Genomic DNA, 19,346 nt, shown 5'->3' with positions numbered 1-19,346 from the left:
TCTATGAACTTAATATGCAGAAGCAAAGGAACAGTTTTGAAAAAGAAGAACAAAGTTGGAGCACCCATTCTAACTGACTTTAAGACTTACTACAAAGCCACAGTCATCAGAACAGTGTGATATTGGTGAAAGGAGGACATATAAAGGAAAGGAACAGAATTGAGAGTCCAGAAATACACACACACACACACACACACACACACACACACACACACAGCCAAGTAAGTCCCCACAAAACTTCAATGTAATTCAGTAAATAAAAGTTAAGTCTTTTTAACAATTGGTGCTAGAATATTTGGACTTTCATCTGCAAAAAGCAGAAATGAACCTTTATCCCTACACCTTACACCATATGGAAAACTCAAAATGAACCAATGTAAAGTCTAGAAAATTATAAAATGTAAAAATTGTAAAACCTAAAACATCTAGAACATAATCTAGGAAAAAACTGTGACCTTTCTTGGCAAATGATTATTAGATATAACACCAAAAGCAAAATCCACATCATAAAATATTGATAAATTGGACTTCACCAAAAGTTGAAAATTCTGCTCCTCAAGTGATAATTGTGTATAACGTGAAAAGCCAAGCAAAGATTGAAAGAAAACAGTTTCAAAACACAACTCTGGAAAAGAACTTGTACCCAGAATATATAAAGAATTCTGCAACATCCATTTATGATAAAAACTCTCTGGAAGGTGGGCATAGAGGGTACATACCTCAACATAATAAAGGTCATATATGACAAACCCATAGCTAATATCATACTCAATGGTGAAAAGCTGAAAGCATTTCCTCTAAGATCAGGAACAAGACAAGGATGCCCATTCCTGCCACTTCTATTCAACACAGTTTTGGAAGTCCTAGCCACAGCAATCATACAAGGAAAAGAAATAAAAGGAATCCAAATTGAAAAGGAAGAGTAAAACTGTCATTTTGCAGATGACATGATACTATACATAGAAAATCCTAAAGACAACACCAGAAAACTCCTAGAGGTCATCAATGAATTTGGTAAAGTTGCAGGATACAAAATTAATGCACAGAAGTCTCTTGCATTCCTATACACTAACAACAAAATAGCATGAAGAGAAAAAAAGAAAACAATCCCATTTACCATCACAACAAAAAGAATAAAATACCTAGGAATAAACCTACCTAAGGAGGCAAAAAACCTGTACTCTGAAAACTATAAGATGCTGATGAAAGAAATTGAAGACACAAAGAGATGGAAAGATTTACTGTGTTCTTGGACTGGAAGAATTAATAATGTTAACATGGCCATACTACCCAAGGTAATCTACAGATTCAATGCAATTCCTATCAAAATACCCATGACATTTTTCACAGAACTAGAACAAATAATCCTAAAGATTATATGGAACTGAAAAAGATCCAGAATTGTCAAAGTAAACCTGAGAAAAAAGAAAAAAGCTAGAGGTGTAACCCTTCCAGATTTCAGACTATACTACAAAGCTACAGTAATCAAAACAGTATGGTACTGGCACAAAAACAGACGCATAGTTCAACAGAAGAGGATAGAAAGCCAGAAATAAACCTATGCACTTATGATCAATTAATCTACAACAAAGGAGGCAAGAATATACATTGGAGAAAAGATGGTCTCTTCAGTAAGTGCTGCTGGGAAAACTGGATAGCTACATGTAATGAAATTAGAACATTCTCTAACACCATATACAAAAATAAACTCAAAATGGATTAAAGACCTAAATGTAAGACAGATACTATAAAACTACTACAAAAACATAGGCAGAACATTCTGTGACATAAATGGCAAAACATTTTTTTTGATCTGTCTCCTAGAGTAATGGAAACAAAAGCAAAAATAAATAAATGGGACCCAATTAAACTTAAAAGCTTTTGCACAGCAAAGGAAACCATAAAGAAAATGAAAAGACAACCTATGGAATGGGAGAAAATATTTGCAAACGATGCAACCAACAGGGCTTGATTTCCAAAACATACAAACAGCTCATATAGCTCAACAACAACAAAAAAACAAACAACCCAATCAAAAAATGGGCAGAAGACCTAAACAGACATTTCTCCAAAGAAGACATACAGATGGCCAAATAGGCACATGAAAAGATGCTCAACATCGCTAATTATTAGAGAAATTCAAATCAAAACTACAGTGAGGTACCACCTCACACCAGTCAGAATGGCCATCATTAAAAAGCCTACAGATAACAAATGCTGGATAAGGTGTGGAGAAAAGGGAACCCTCCTACACTGTTGATGAGAATGTAAATTGGTGCAGCCACTACGGAAAACAGTATGGCGGTTCCTCAGAAAACTAAAAATAGAATTACCGTATGATCCAGCAATCCCACTCCTGGGCATATATTCAGACAAAACTATAATTCGCAAAGATATATGCACCCCTATGTTCACAGCAGCACTATTTACAATAGCCAAGACATGGAAACAACCTACATGTCCACTGACAGATGAATGGATAAAGAAGATGTGGTACATATACACAATGGAATACTACTCAGCCATAAAAAAAGATTGAAATAATACCATTTGCAGCAACATGGATGCAACTAGAGATTATCATGCTAAGTGAATTAAGCCAGACAAAGACAAATGCCATATGATATCATGTATATGTGGAATCTGAAATATGGTACAAATGAACCTACCTACAAAACAGAAACAGATTCACAGACATAGAAGTTGCCAAGGGAGAGGAGGAGTAGGAGAGGGATGGACTGGAGTTTGGACTTAGTAGATGCAAACTATTACATATAGAATGGATAAACAACAAGGTCCTACTGTATAGCACAGGGAACTATACTCGATATCCTGGGATAAACCATAATGGAAAAGAATATAAAAAAAGAATGTATATATGTGTATAACTGAGTCACTTTGCTGTACAGCAGAAATTAACACAACATTGTAAATCAAGTATACTTCAATTTAAAAAAAGAACAAATTACTGTTACACACAACAACATGGATTATGCTAAGTGAAGTGAGTCATACTCAAAAGGCTACTTACCATGTGATTCCATTTATATAAGATTCTGGAAAAGGTGAAAGTATAAGCACAGAAAATAAATGAGTGATTGCCAGGGGCTGCCAGTGGGGAGAGGCACTGACAAAATAGGCGAAGTTTTTGAAGTGATGAAACTATTTTATATTTTGTTGTATACACTAAAGAATGTTAATGAATATAAGGTATACTTCAATAAACTTGAATTTAAAAAATAAAATTAAATTAAAAGCTATAAAATATAAATAATAATATAAAATAAACTGATAGAACTAAGAACAAAAGTATCTGTTGTATCAATAAATGTATATGGGCTGGACGTACCTTATAAGAGAAAAATCAGATTGGATAATAAAACAAATTATAATGGTTCTGTATACAAGTGAGTTATAAAGGTTAAAAATAAAAGAGTGGGCAAATGTATTCCCTCAGATGAAAACAAAAAGAAAATAGAGGTCATGATTTCAATATCAGACAAATTGAATTCTGGGCCAAAAAAAATTAAATGAGACTTTATAATGCTAAGAGTACAATTTACAATGAAGATGTTGTAATTCATAAGGAAGGCATTACAACTCACACTGAAGACGAAGCAATTAGAAATATCAAAGCACTAACATTCAAAAACAAAATAATAGGAAATACAAGGTGAAATAGGTTGGCACACATTAGAAATCAGTCTTTAACTTACTAACCTTTCTCAGTCCATAACAGTCTAAGTGGACAAACACTAAGACAACACAAGAACTAAATAACAATAAATTTGGTCCAAATGCATATATGTCAAAAGGTCTGTATGAAGATACAGAATGCTTCTTCAAGTGTAACAAAACTGACCATATATTAGACAACAAAATCTAAGCATAGTCTCAAAAGAAGAAATAGTTCAGAAAACAGTCTAATCACAAAGTAGTAAAGTTAAAATGAATAACATAACCAGGAAATAATAGCTCCAAACAACTGGATATTTTTAAATGCTCTATTTAAATTCTTAGGACAAGAAGGAACTCCAAATCAATGTTGCAAAATATCTAGAAAATAACAGTATTAAAATATTACATATCAAAACCTATGAGATAGGGCTTCCCTGGTGGCGCAGTGGTTGAGAGTCTGCCTGCTGATGCAGGGGACACGGGTTCGTGCCCCGGTCTGGGAAGGTCCCACATGCCGCGGAGCGGCTGGGCCTGTGAGCCATGGTCGCTGAGCCTGTGCGTCCAGAGCCTGTGCTCCGCAACGGGAGAGGCCACAACAGTGAGAGGCCTGCATAACGCAAAACAAACAAAAACAAACAAACAAACAAAAAACCCAAAAAACCTATGAGATAAAGCTAAAATAGTGCTCAAAGGAAAAAGCCGAGCCTGAAATACCTATGTTACTAACCAAAACTAAAAGAAAGTACATAGGGACTTCCCTGGGGATGCTGTGGTTAAGAATCCACCTGCCAGACTTCCTTGGTGGTGCAGTGGTTAGGAATCTGCCTGCCAGTGCAGGGGACATGGGTTCAAGCCCTGGTCTAGGAAGATCCCACAGCTGTGGAGCAATTAAGCCAGTGAGCCACAACTACTGAGCCCACGTGCTGCAACTACTGAGCCTGTGTGCTGCAGCTACTGAAGTCCATGCGCCTAGAGCCTGTGCTCCTCAAGAGAAGCCACCATGATGAGAAGCCTGTGCACCACAATGAAGAGTAGCCCCCGCTCGCCGCAACTAGAGAAAGCCTGTGCACAGCAACAAAGACCCAATATAGCCAAAAAAAAAAAAAAAAGCAAAAAAATTCAGAAAGAAAAAGAAAGTAAATACATCAAACATCTATTTTTTGGTCAATTTTTTGGTCACTGATATAACCCAACTTCCTAGATCTGAGTCAGACACATAGGAGACACTCAATAAATATGTGTTGAATAAATGAGTAACAGAGTAAACTTAAGAAAGGAAAAGGAGTTAAAAAAATAAAGGCAGGGCTTCCCTGGTGGCGCAGTGGTTGAGAGTCCGCCTGCCGATGCAGGGGACACAGGTTCGTGCCCCGGTCTGGGAAGATCCCACATGCCGCGGAGCGGCTGGGCCCGTGAGCCATGGCCGCTGAGCCTGTGCGTCCAGAGCCTGTGCTCCGCAACGGGAGAGGCCACAACAGGGAGAGGCCACAACAGTGTGAGGCCCGCGTAACGCAAAAAAAAAAAAAAAAAAGAAAGAAAAAATAATAAAGGCAGGGCTTCCCTGGTGGCACAGTGGTTGAGAATCCGCCTGCCAATGCAGGGGACACGGGTTTGATCCCTGGTCCAGGAAGACTCCACATGCCGCGGAGCAACTAAGCCCATGCACCACAACTACTGAGCCTGCACTCTAGAGCCCGTGAGCCACAGCTACTGAGCCTGCATGCCGCAACCACTGAGGCCCCGTGCCTGAAGCCCATGCTCCGCAACAAGAGAAGCCACCACAATGAGAAGCCTGCGCACTGCAATGAATAGTAGCCCACGCTCACTGCAACTAGAGAAAGGCTGCACGCAGCAACAAAGACCCCATGCAGCCAAAATAAATAAATAAATTTATTAAAATATAAATTAATTAAATAAAGGTAGAAATTAATATGTTAGAGAAAAAGAAATAATAATAATACCAATAAATACATCCAAGAGCTTTTTCCTTGAAAAAAATTAAACAAATTAGGTAACCTATTCACAAAGGAATGGCAGAAAACACAACTATGCAAACAAAAATGCAGTAAAACAGAAATAATCACAGACACAAAGGGAACTCAATGAATCTACAAACCCACTTTGTTCAACCCTAAGCAAGTAAATTTAAAGATCTAGAAGAAATTGATAATTTTCTAGGAAAATATAATTTACCAAAACTTACCTCAGAGAAGATAGAAAACCTAAACTGACCAATTACTATAGGAAAGACAGAAGAAAAATTTCAAAGATTTACTCCCGCAAAACACTCGGCCCAGATGCCTTCAAAGAGAAATTAATTCTGTGTAATCTTCAAGAGCAAATAATTTCAATGCTATTTAAACTGTTTCAGACCTTAGGAAAAAAAGTAGGGGCAGAGGGAACCTTCCAGATTCCTTTTATGAAGCAAAAATAATGTTGATACCAACAACTGACAAAGATTCAACAAAAAAGAAAAGTGCAAACCAATCTCACTTCTGACTCCTGATGCAGAAATCCTAAATAAAATAGAAAATAAAATCCTGCAACACATTAAAGAAAATAATAGACTATGAGTAAGTGGGTGTATTCTAGGAATTCAAGAATGGTTCAATATTAGGATATGGGTAATATGATCACTTCTATAGATGATGGAAAGCATTGGATAATATGCAACAACCATTCTTCATCAAAAGTTTAATGAAATAAGAAAATACAGATATTCCTTAGCATGATAGAATATCTCATTCTTAATCCAAAGCCAGCATCATGTTTAACCGAGAAACAATAGATGCATTCTCATTAAAGTCAAGAGCTTTTAACATGTTCTTGAGGAATAAGCCAACATAATTAGATAAGATAAATAAATTAGAAAGATATTTTTAGATAATATAATTCTAAACCTGGAAAATTTAAGAGAAGCCCCCAAAAGGAATACAACATTAAGATAGTTAAATTTAAAACAGTCAGGTCCAAATAGAACACACAGAAACCAATAGCTTTCATATATATAAACAACCACCAGTCAAGAGATATGGAGGAAAAGACTGCATTTACAATAGCAACAAAAAAAAGTAAGAATGAATTTAATTTTAAAAATATATATGATTTATACGAAAAAATATATACAACATTCCTGAAGGCCACAAAATTTAAGACCAGAATAAATGGCAAGGCAAACAGTGTTCTTTTCTAGAAATTCTCAATACCATAAAGATATAATTCTCCCTAAATTAATCTATAAGTGTAATGTAATCCCAATGAACATACATATATTTATATATAAATTTTTATATGTATATAAATACTTAAATAGTCAAACTGACGCTAAAGTAGTTAATATGGAAAAATAAGAGACAATAATAGGAAAATTCTACAAACAGAAGTAAGTATGAGGAGCTAGCCTATCAAATATTAAAATATGTTTAAAAGCGCAAAACTTAAAGACAGCGTGACCCTGGAACATGAATATATACAAATATCTATGGTATAGCCTAGCAAGTCTAGAAATAGCACCAATACATATAACATTTACTACATTAAATAGGAGGCACCTCAAATCTGTGACGAAAAAATGGAATAGTTAACATATGTATGGGGATAGGGAGAGCTGTTGGGGAAAAAATGAAGCCATACTTTACATCTTACACAAGGATGAATTCCAAATTGTATAAAAGTTCAAAAGTACAGAATCAAAGCATAAAGTTTGTAGCATAAACCAAGGGAAAATTATTTTGTAACCGGAGTGGGAAAGACTTCTGAAACAATGAAACAAAATCCAGGAGCCATAAAAACAAGGACTGATAAATTCAACTACACAAACATATTTTCTGTACGGCAAAAACAAAGGAACAAAATGAGAAAAGATTTGCAACTCTTATTACAGATAAATGGTTAATATTTCTAAAAAATAAAGAGCTCTTAAAAATCAATGAGATAGCCTCATATACCAGAGGGCAGACAGCAGAAGCAAGAAGAACTACAATCCTGCAGCCTGTGGACCAAAAACCACATTCACAGAAAGACAAGATGAAAAGGCAAGGGCTATGTACCAGATGAAGGAACAAGATAAAACCCCAGAAAAACAACTAAATGAAGTGTAAATAGGCAATCTTCCAGAAAAAGAATTCAGAATAATGACAGTGAAGATGATCCAGGACCTCGGAAAAACAATGGAGGCAAAGATCGAGAAGATACAAGAAATGTTTAACAAAGACCTAGAAGAATTAAAGAACAAACAAACAGAGATGAACAATCCAATAAGTGAAATGAAAACTACACTAGAAGGAATCAATAGCAGAATAACTGAGGCAGAAGAACAGATAAGTGACTCGGAAGACAGAATGGTGGAATTCACTGCTGCAGAACAGAATAAAGAAAAAAAAAAGAAAAGAAATGAAGACAGCCTAAGAGACCTGTGGGACAACATTAAACGCAACAACATTTGCATTATAGGGGTCCCAGAAGGAGAAGAGAGAGAGAAAGAACCCAATAAAATATTTGAAGAGATTATAGTCGAAAACTTCCTTAATATGGGAAAGGAAATAGCCACCCAAGTCCAGGAAGCCCAGAGAGTCCCATACAGGATAAACCCAAGGAGAAACATGCCAAGACACATAGTAATCAAATTGACAAAAATTAAAGACAAAGAAAAATTCTTGAAAGCAGCAAGGGAAAAATGACAAATAACATACAAGGGAACTCCCATAAGGTTAACAGCTGATTTCTCAGCAGAAACTCTACAAGCCAGAAGGGAGTGGCATGATATACTTAAAGTGATGAAAGAGAAGAAACTACAACCAAGATTACTCTACCTGGCAGGCATCTCATTCAGATTCGATGGAGAAATCAAAAGCTTTACAGACAAGCAAAAGCTAAGAGAATTCAGCACCAGCAAACCAGCTCTACAACAAATGCTAAAGGAACTTCTCTAAGTGGGAAACACAAGAGAAGAAAAGGACCTACAAAAACAAAAACAGAACAATTAAGAAAATGGTCAGAGGAACATACATATCGATAATTACCTTAAATGTGAATGGATTGAATGCTCCAACCAAGAGACACAGGCTTGCTGAATGGATACAAAAACAAGACCCATATATATGCTGTCTACAAGAGACCCACTTCAGGCATAGGGACACATACAGACTGAAAGTGAGGGGATGGAAAAAGATATTCCGTGCAAATGGAAATCAAAAGAAAGCTGGAGTAGCAATACTCATATCAGATAAAATAGACTTTAAAATAAAGAATGTTACAAGAGACAAGGAAGGACACTACATAATGATCAAGGGATCAATCCAAGAAGAAGATATAACAATTATAAATATATATACACCCAACATAGGAGCACCTCAATACATAAGGCAACTGCTAACAGCTGTAAAAGAGGAAATTGACAGTAACACAATAATAGTGGGGGACTTTAACACCTCACTTACACCAATGGACAGATCATCCAAACAGAAAATTAATAACAAAACACAAACTTTAAATGACACAACAGACCAGATAGATTTAACTGATATTTATAGGACATTCCATTCAAAAACAGCAGATTACACTTTCTTCTCAAGTGTGCACGGAACATTCTCCAGGATAGATCACATCTTGGGTCACAAATCAAGCCTCAGTAAATTTAAGAAAACTGAAATCATATCAAGCATCTTTTCTGACCACAATGCTATGAGATTAGAAATCAATCACAGGGAAAAAAATGTAAAAAACATAAACACATGGAGGCTACACAATACGTTACTAAATAACCAAGAGATCACTGAAGAAATCAAAGAGGAAATCAAAAAATACCTAGAGACAAATGACAATGAAAACACGACGATCCAAAACCTACGGGATGCAGCAAAAGCAGTTCTAAGAGGGAAGTTTACAGCAATACAATCCTACCTAAGAAACAAAAAACATCTCAAATAAACAATCTAACCTTACACGTAAAAGAACTAGAGAAAGAAAAAGAAACAAAACCCAAAGTTAGTAGAAGGAAAGAAATCATAAAGATCAGAGCAGAAATAAATGAGATAGAAACAAAGAAAACAATAGCAAAGATCAATAAAACTAAAAGCTGGTTCTTTGAGAAGATAAAATTGATAAACCATTAGCCAGACTCATCAAGAAAAAGAGGGAGAGGACTCAAATCATTAAAACTAGAAGTGAAATAGGAGACGTTACAACAGACATCGCAGAAATACAAAGCATCCTGAGAGACTACTATAAGCAACTCTGTGGCAATAAAATGGACAACCTGGAAGAAATGGACAAATTCTTAGAAAGGTATAATCTTCCAAGACTGAACCAGGAAGAAATGGGAAATACGAACAGACCAATCACAAGGCATGGAATTGAAACTGTGATTAAAAATCTTCCAACAAACAAAAGCCCAGGACCAGATAGCTTCACAGGTGAATTCTATCCAACATTTAGGGAAGAGCTAACACCCATCCTTCTCAAAATCTTCCAAACAATTGCGGAGGAAGGAACACTCCCAAACTCATTCTATGAGGCCACCATCACCCTGATACCAAAACCAGACAAAGATACTACAAAAAAGGAAAATTACAGACCAATATCACTCATGAATATAGCTGCAAAAATCCTTAACAAAACACTAGTAAACCAAATCCAACAACACCTTAAAAGGATCATGCACCATGGTCAAGTGGGATTTATCCCAGGGATGCAAGGATTCTTCAATATATGCAAATCAATCAATGTGATACACCATAATAACAAACTGAAGAATAAAAACCGTATGATCATCTCAATAGATGCAGAAAAAGCTTTTGACAAAATTCAACACCCATTTATGATACAAACTCTCCAGAATGTGTGCGTAGAGGGAACCTACCTCAACATAATAAAGGCCATATACGACAAACCCACAGCAAATGTCATTCTCAATGGTGAAAACCTGAAAGCATTTCCTCTAAGATCAGTAACAGGACAAGGATGTCCACTCTCACCACTATTATTCAACATAGTTTTGGAAGTCCTAGCCATGGCAATCAGAGAAGAAAAAGAAATAAAAGGAATACAAATAGGAAAAGAAGAAGTAAAACTGTCACTGTTTGCAGATGACATGATACTATACATAGAGAATCCTAAAGATGCCAGCAGAAAACTACTAGAGCTAATCAATGAATTTGGTAAAGTTGCAGGATACAAAATTAATGCCCAGAAACCTCTTGCATTCCTATACACTAATGACAAAAAATCTGAAAGAGATATTAAGGAAACACTCCCATTTACCATTGCAACAAAAAGAATAAAATACCTAGGAATAAACCTACCTAGGGAGACAGATGGCCTGTATGCAGAAAACTATAAGACAGTGATGAAATAAATTAAAGATGATACAAACAGATGGAGAGATATACCATGTTCTCGGATTGGAAGAAGCAATACTGTGAAAATGACTATACTACCAAAGCAATCTACAGATTCAATGTAATCCCTATCAAATTACCAATGGCATTTTTTACAGAACTAGAACAAAAAATCTTAAAATTTGTATGGAGACACAAAAGACCCCAAATAGCCAAAGCAGTCTTGAAGGAAGAAAACGGAGCTGGAGGAATCGGGCTCCCAGACTTCAGACTATACTACAAAGCTACCATAATCAAGACAGTATGGTACTGACACAAAACCAGAAATATAGATCAATGGAATAGGATAGAAAGCCCAGAGATAAACCCATGCAACTATGGTCAACTAATGTATGACAAAGGTGGCAAGGATATACAATGGAGAAAAGACAGTCTCTTCAGTAAGTGGTGCTGGGAGAACTGGACAGCTACATGTAAAAGAATGAAATTAGAACACTCCCTAACACCATACACAAAAATAAACTCAAAATGGATTAGAGACCTAAATGTAAGACCGGATACTATAAAACTCTGAGAGGAAAACATAGGAAGAACAAACGCACTTTGACATAAATCACAGAAAGATCTTTTTTTGATCCACCTCCTAGAGTAATGGAAATAAAAACAAAAATAAACAAATGGGACCTAATGAAACTTAAAAGTTTTTGCACAGCTAAGGAAACTACAAACAAGACAAAAAAACAATCCTCGGGTTTCCCTGGTGGCGCAGTGGTTGAGAGTCCACCTGCCAATGCAGGGGACACGGGTTCGTGCCCCGGTCCGGGAAGATCCCACATGCCATGGAGCGGCTAGGCCCGTGATCCATGGCCGCTGAGCCTGCGTGTCTGGAGCCTGTGCTCCGCAATGGGAGAGGCCACAACAGTGAGAGGCCCGCATACCACAAAAAAAAAAGCAAAAAAAAAAAAAACAACCCTCATAATGGGAGAAAATATTTGCACACGAATCAATGTACAAAGGATTAACCTCCAATATATATAAAAAGCTCATGCAGCTCAATATGAAAAAAACAAACAACCCAATCCAAAAGTGGGGAGAAGACCTAAATAGACATTTCTCCAAAGAAGATATACAAATGTCCATGAAGCACATGAAAAGCTGCTCAACATCACTAATTATTAGAGAAATGCAAATCAAAACCACAATGAGGTATCACCTCACACCAGTTAGCATGGGCATCATCAGGAAATCTACAAACAACAAATGCTGGAGAGGGTGGGGAGAAAAGGGAAACTTCTTGCACTGTTGGTGGGAATGTAAATTGATACAGCCACTATGGAGAACAGTATGGAGGTTCCTTAAAAAACTAAAAATAGAATTACCATATGACCCAGCAATTCCACTACTGGGCCTATACCCAGAGAAAACCACAATTCAAAATGACATATGTACCCCAATGTTCATTGCAGCACTGTTTACAATAGCCAGGTCATGGAAGCAACCTAAATGCCCATCCACAGACGAATGGATAAAGAAGTTGTGGTACATATATACAATGGAATGTTATTCAGCCATAAAGAAGAACGAAATTGGGTCATTTGTAGAGACGTGGATGGATCTAGAGACTGTCATACAGAGTGAAGTAAGTCAGAAAGAGAAAAACAAATATCGTATATTAACGCATATATGTGGAACCTAGAAAAATGGTACAGATGAACTGGTCTGCAGGGCAGAAATTGAGACACAGATGCAGAGAAGAAACGTACGGACACCAAGTGGGGAAAGTGGTGGTGGTGGTGGTGTGATGAATTGGGAGATTGGGATTGACATATATACACTAATATGTATAAAGTGGATAACTAATAAGAACCTGCTGTATAAAAAAATAAATAAAATAAAATTTAAAAAAAGAAATCAATGAGAAAAACATCAACTACCAAATAGAAAAACAGTCAAAGGATAAGAACAGAGAGTTCATGGGAAAGAAATAGAAATCACTCTTAAAGACATGAAGAGATATTCAACTCCATTCGTAATAAGATAAATGCAAATTAAAACCTCACTGAGACAAGTTTAAGTCACAGACCCTTTGAACCAGGAATTCAGCCCTTTAGGAATTTATCCTGCACATATACTCTATGTAGTAGGATGAAGGGTTGTTCCCCCCCATAATACGTCCAATTGGAACCCGTGAAGTTGACCTTATATGATAAAAGGGCCTTTGTGGATATGCTTAAATTAAGGATCTTGAGATGAAACCTTGGATTAACTGGGTGGGCCTCAGATCCAGTGACAAGTGTCCTTACGGGAGACAGCAAGACACAGAGTGGGAATCAATGTGAAGATGGGAGGCAGAGACTGGAGTGATGCAGCTACAAGCCAAGGGTAGACGGCACCCATGAGAAGCTGTGAGAGAGGCACAGATCAGATCCTCCCTCAAAGTCCCTGCAAAGAACCAACCCTGACAACCACTTGATTTTAGACTTGTGGCCTCCAGAACTGTGAGGGAATACGTTTGTTGTTTTCAGCCACCCAGTTTGTGGTACTTGGTTATTGCAGCCCCAGGAAACTAACAAACTGCACCACGGAAAAGAATGTACTAAAAACATCATTCATCACAGCATTGTAATAGGACAAGATTGGAAACATCAAGACAACTAACTTAACTCAACACAGAGGAACAATATGCAGGTGTGAAAAAGAAAAAAAAAAACCACTTCTTTATAGACTGATGTAAAATGCTCTCTGTAGCAGTCCCAACAGGAAACAGATGCCACTCAAAACACTAGAGTTTGTTTATAAGGGACAAGTCATAAAGGCGTGGATAGGCATAGGAGAACCCATAAAGGTGACCGCTGCAACCAGGGGTTAGGGTCAGCAGGCTGTCATCCACCTCATGACGAAAGGACAACCTGGAGGGAGAGAGGCGGCCTGGAAGGCAGCAGAGCCCAGTGGAGGTACGTGGCCAGCCGGGGGTGACCTCATAGGGAGGGAGGTAGGGAGGCAATCTCCTGACTTCACTCTCCTCCCTCCCTTTGATGTCCCTTCTGACCCCCTCCCCACCACCAGCTGATCAGGGCTGGAAGCCAGAGGGAAAGGGAGCCCCGTAAGGAGTTCCATGCAGTCCACCCTCCCCACCTACCCCTCACCGGGCAGAAGGCAGCATGGAACACAGCGGAGCCTGCATCTGAAGGGGCACAGAAGCTGCCCAACACAATCTCCAAGACTTGTTTTTTTGAAACAAGGTATAGAACAGCATATGTAGTATGTCATCATTTGAGTAAGAAAAAGTATATGTCATGCACTGGTTACATGTGCATAGCAGATCCGGACGGGGCCCTAAGAAAATGACTGCATTTGATGCTCTGGGGAGACGACCTGGGTATGTGGGGAAGAAGATTAGGAGACTTTTCACTGTGTAACATATCATCCTTTTTGAATTTTGAGTGATACAAGAGGTTCAAAATGTTAAATTTTACTTATACTGGAAATACTAAATTTTATTTATATTCAAAAATATAAATAAAATTTAATATTTTAAAGTCCAATATTAATGGTCTTTACAAGGGAGGCCCCCAGACAGTGCACATGGTTCTATTCAATAAATGAGAAGCAGGAACAATACCTGCTGAGGACCAGCCATGAGGGGATATGAGAAGAAGCGTGCCCACCTGTCAGGTAATGCCTGCAGCACAGTGGGCATCAGCACTCCGGAGATAGCTTTGTAGAGGATGGAGTCACACACGCCGACGATGTTCACCACCGTGGAGGAGCCCAGCACGGGCAGCATGTGGGGCGGCATTCCTTGCCAAAAGTGCAGAAGGAAACTTTGAACCTGTATCAACCCACAGAGAGAAGAACCGTTGAGGTTACACAAGGCCCTCCCAGCAGAGCCCCGGGACTCAGCCAAGGCCAGCCCAGTCCACAGCGCTATTCTCTTCTCCCCTTGCAGCAGCAGAGGCCGTCCCAGCCTGGGTGGCTCACGAGGCCCCGGAAGGTCCTCCTGTCCCAAGCCTTCACCCTGCCCGTCTGGGTGCATGCCCCCTGCTAGAGAAGCACTTGGCCTGGCAGCCTGGGGTCTATCCTGCCCTGGCAGAGAGCAGTAGCAAGTTAACCCATCTGCCCCTTCATGCTGAGCGTGGTCTGGGTAAAAAGTTTAAGAAAGGGAAGGTGGGATGTTGCTTCTAAAAAGCTCAGAGCACTACAACTATTCTTTGGGCCTGTTGGTGCCTCGGGGACCCCAGGGTGTTCTGGAAAGGAAGGGAACGTTGTGCGAGTTGCTGGTAAGAGGACTGTGTCTAGGAGGAAGAAGAGTAGGTGTCACAGACAGAAGTCTCCTGATACAATCTTGTGCGCCCCCAAAATGGATAAAGTGCAAAGGCCTCTTCGTGGCCAAATTCGAGCACTTTCTCAAAGAGCCCTTGGTGCAGCCTTGGCTGGCTAGCGTCATTATGGGACGCTAGGCGGTGCCATCTGGACAGTAAGGTACGAGGACACCCAAGCCCAACCACTAGCACAGGACAGAAATCTAGCGGGCACTCAAAATGGAGTTATCGTTATTAATACGAGGAGAGCAGGCCCCCTACCCCTGTATCTTCCAGGGTCTGAGTTGGAGGTCAGGGAGAGAGCAGGTGGGGGGTGGGACAAGATAAGGGAAGGGAAGTGACACGGTAGAAGATGGGTATTGGGTACGTATAATAACACTAAAGATACCTAGACTTTGGCTAACACTGAGGAATGACTCATCTTAAAGTTAGGGAACAAATAATTGAAGTTTTGTGAATTCTTACAAGCTCAACTTGGTTCCTGAACTATGTATCTTTCTTTCCTCCACAGATGGGCACTCCTGAACCCTTGTGTACAGCACTTCCCACATTCCTGGTTCCCCAAATCGATCCTGACCCAAGGCAGGAGGTCATTTAGTACCCAAGTCTAACACTTTGGAGGTGGTATTGTTAATGGTGTCAGCGTTATGTATTTATTGAGTGCTACTATACGTCAGGAACTTAGCACAGGTTCTCTCAGTTAATACTACAGCTTAGGATCACCGCTCCCATTGTGTAGAGACATTAACTTATTTGTCCAAAGCCAGACAGCAAGTCAGGGAATGGATGAATTTGTCTTTTCACAAATCAGTCTAGTGGCTAGTTTGCTCTTCACGTGGGCTTCTACCCCATTCCTGAGACCTATGCCTCTTCTTGGACTGCTGCCCACATCCCAGCTTTCTGCCCCAGCCTGGGGACCTGCAGTTGTCCTCCAAGCCCCTCTTAGAAGTAGGGTCTTACTTTCCTTTGACCAGGCTTCCTCTGACCCTAGCTTGGTGACCTGAGCTCAGCCTCAGATGGACAGAATTCCCTGATCCCCACGGCCAGGCTGGAATTCCCAGCGTAAACACTGGATGGGAGCCTTTGGGGATGAGGAATGAGGAGAAAAGCATGCCCCCTGACTTCCTAGAGGGAAAATGGTAATTTCCAAAAACAGGATCAAAGTGGTAAAGGAGGTCAGGTTTGTAAATTATGAAACTCAAAGTCACAGTTCTGTTAATTCCACGAGAGTGAAAATATTGCAAAGTTTACAATGAGACTGAAAATTAAAACCAACAAAAAAAATCCAAATGAGTGAAGACTGCCTTCCAGGGTTCTAATCCTGTCACCACTACCAACTAGGGGTATAATATCTCTATGCCTCAGTTTCTTTACCTGTGAAACGGGAATAAAAGTAGTATTTACTAGATTTTGGTAAAGAGTCCTAAAATGTACTTATTACAGTGGTTGGCACATAGTAAATGCTCAATAAAGGTTAGCTGCTATTATTATTACTATTATTATTATTTGTATCATGGAGGCACTACAACTATGAGGCCCAAGAAATCAGTGCACTGCCCTAAGACATTTGAGACCCCTTGCCTACGTTTCTGAGCGTCACCCAGCCAGGATCCCTATGGCGGCTCTGCTCACCTGTCAAAGTTCCTGTTCTTATTGGGACACCTGGTGGCTGACTGCTGGCCGCCTTGGGCCTGGAGGTGGCCACATCTCTTAGACAAGGTGCTTACCCTCCAGACAACCCTCTGCTGTCTCCGGATCCCATCTCATCCCTGGGCACTGGCCTCTGGCCAGGTCCTGGACCTCCCTGCGTGTCCTTCCAACTCTGAATAAGCATTGCCCAGTTGATTCCTAGTATTTGGTAGATTCTGAATTCATCTGCCTTTCTAAGCTCTCCTTGCATGTAGCCCTACTCTTTTTTTTTTTATTTTTTTTTATGAGTAGTCAATTTCCAGCAGAAATTCTGGCAAACATTAGCTGCTGTGTACATTAAAACAAATCTGTAGAAAGTCACTCTCATTAGCAGCCATCTGTCTTTTTCAAGTCTGTTCAAGTGGCACAGGGAGCCCTGATCAGTCCTGGTACCAGGGCAGCCTTTGTAGAGGGTATATTATCCAGTTTTGACCTCCCTTCCTACTCTGCATTTAAGAGCATTTCATGTCCAGTGGACTAGTTCCTCAGAGTGAGAAGGAAAAAAAAGGAGGGAGAACAGTGTAAAGCTCAAGGGCTGATACTTGGAAGTCAGGGGTGAAATGGACAGACACAGTGTTCATATCAGGAGGCTGAGCCAACAGGACGTCCTGATAGACTAGATAGGAAGCGTGAGGGGAAAAGAAGAACCGAGGTTTGTGGTTTGAGCAATTGTGTGTGGTAGTGGCAATCTAAGACTTGGGAAGAACAAACCTGGGAGTGAAAATCAGAGCTCTGATTAGACCACCGTAAGTTAGACGGCAAGTCATTTGAATCTGGAGCTCGGACTAAACGAATATACAAATATGAGAGTTACCAGCCTTTACAAAATGGAGATGGTGTCTGCCTATCGGTAGGATGAAATAAGATCACTTGTAAGATGCCTGGCATGATGAAGGCATTTAACAAATGGAAACATAATTAGACAGAAGGGAAAAGTTCTCCTCACTCCTTGCAAGCATAAATGGTGAGCGAATCAGGGGTAAATGATTGAAAATGATTATTTAAACCAAGTTTCCTGGATTATCTACTTTAGTCCCTTGAACTCCCAGCCCTTTTTCTCTCTGTTCAATGAAGTATCAGGAGATGATTTCCTTAAGAATACCTAAGTAAGTTTTCTATTTCTTTTCCATGCCTATGTTTAGTTCATTCCTAATATATTGGCACCTTGTGGAAACATATCTGATGACTTCCAGTCATGGGTACTTAATTGCTACAGTGTTAAAAGGAACTTGACAAAACAATAACTACCAGAATACCTACCACTTATTATGCTCTGAGTTTGAAATCAGACACTTTATCTATACAATTTCCATGTAATCATCACAATTTTACTGTGAGGTAGATATAGTTATTATCTCCATTTTACAGAAAAAGAAATTGAGGCTCAGAGAGGTTAAGTACCTTGCTCAAGGTCACAGGCTAGGAAGTGGTGAATTTGGGACTCAAACACAGGACTATCTGATTTTACAGCTCTCTGTGCAATGTAGTTGGGAGAAGGCTTTGCAGCAAGTCCCCTACCTGCAGACTTGGACTCTTTGTGCTTGCCTGACAATGCTATAAGTCTGTGGCGGTTTTCCATCCATCCACCCATCCACCCATCCACCCATCCATCCATCCATCCACTCACCCACCCAAGAAACATTTACTGAGAGCCTGAGAGTATAATTGACCTGGATACAGTAGTAAGCAAGACGCAAGACAAACGAGGTCCCTGCCCTCAAGGGCTTCCATGGTGGTGGTAGGAGACAGACAATGAGCAAACAATAAGATACCGGAAGATTGTAATATACTAGGTCTACATTGTGACCTCAATGGATATTGAAGATCTTGAAGACCTGAAACAAACTACACCCTCACAGTGTACCAGATGCATCCACCATTTATTTACCAATGACTTTTCTCAGCTGTAGGAGAAAGCCATGCCCATCAGAGGTAAAATACCCCCCTTCATTCTTTCGTGTTTGGGTAGAATGAACAACATCTCGATCAGCCATCTCAGAAACGGCCACCAAATACCCCTGCCCAGGGGTAGAAAGAAATACTGGACCAGCAGTGTTAGGTGACAAAGATCTAACCTACTGTGCGACCTCTCTTAACTCTCTGGTTGACGTATCTGACGAGAGCAAGCATTTGTATGACCTTTTACCAGGCATTGTCTCATCTCCTCCTTCCAGTCATCCTGTGAACTGGATAGGCAGGGATGATATTTTTATCTTCATTTCTAGGACGAGGAGTTGAGCCACGTCTTGAATGCAAGCCTAGGCTCCGAGTCTAGCACTTTTCCCGCAGGAGCACTCAAGCCCTCACAAGGTTTCTGGACCAT

The 19,346-nt window shown here is 39.6% G+C and overlaps 1 protein-coding gene across 2 annotated transcripts in view; it reads right to left on the bottom strand.

Moving 5' to 3' along the window:
• RFX4 (regulatory factor X4) overlaps positions 1 to 19,346 on the bottom strand; it is a gene marked incomplete at both ends in the record, with an annotated part of 165,097 nt that overhangs the window by 50,249 nt on the left and 95,502 nt on the right. For both annotated transcript variants that reach the window (XM_082850840.1, XM_082850841.1), the window contains one exon: positions 14,681 to 14,844. In XM_082850840.1, coding sequence (XP_082706966.1) covers positions 14,681 to 14,844 — 164 coding nt within the window. The remainder of the gene's footprint in view (positions 1 to 14,680; positions 14,845 to 19,346) is intronic.

This window comes from Leucopleurus acutus (assembly GCF_964270905.1).
Source record: "Leucopleurus acutus genome assembly, chromosome: 11".
NCBI lineage: Eukaryota > Metazoa > Chordata > Mammalia > Artiodactyla > Delphinidae > Leucopleurus > Leucopleurus acutus.
Note: the sequence above shows the minus strand (reverse complement) of the source record. Positions and strands in the feature narration are given on the sequence as shown.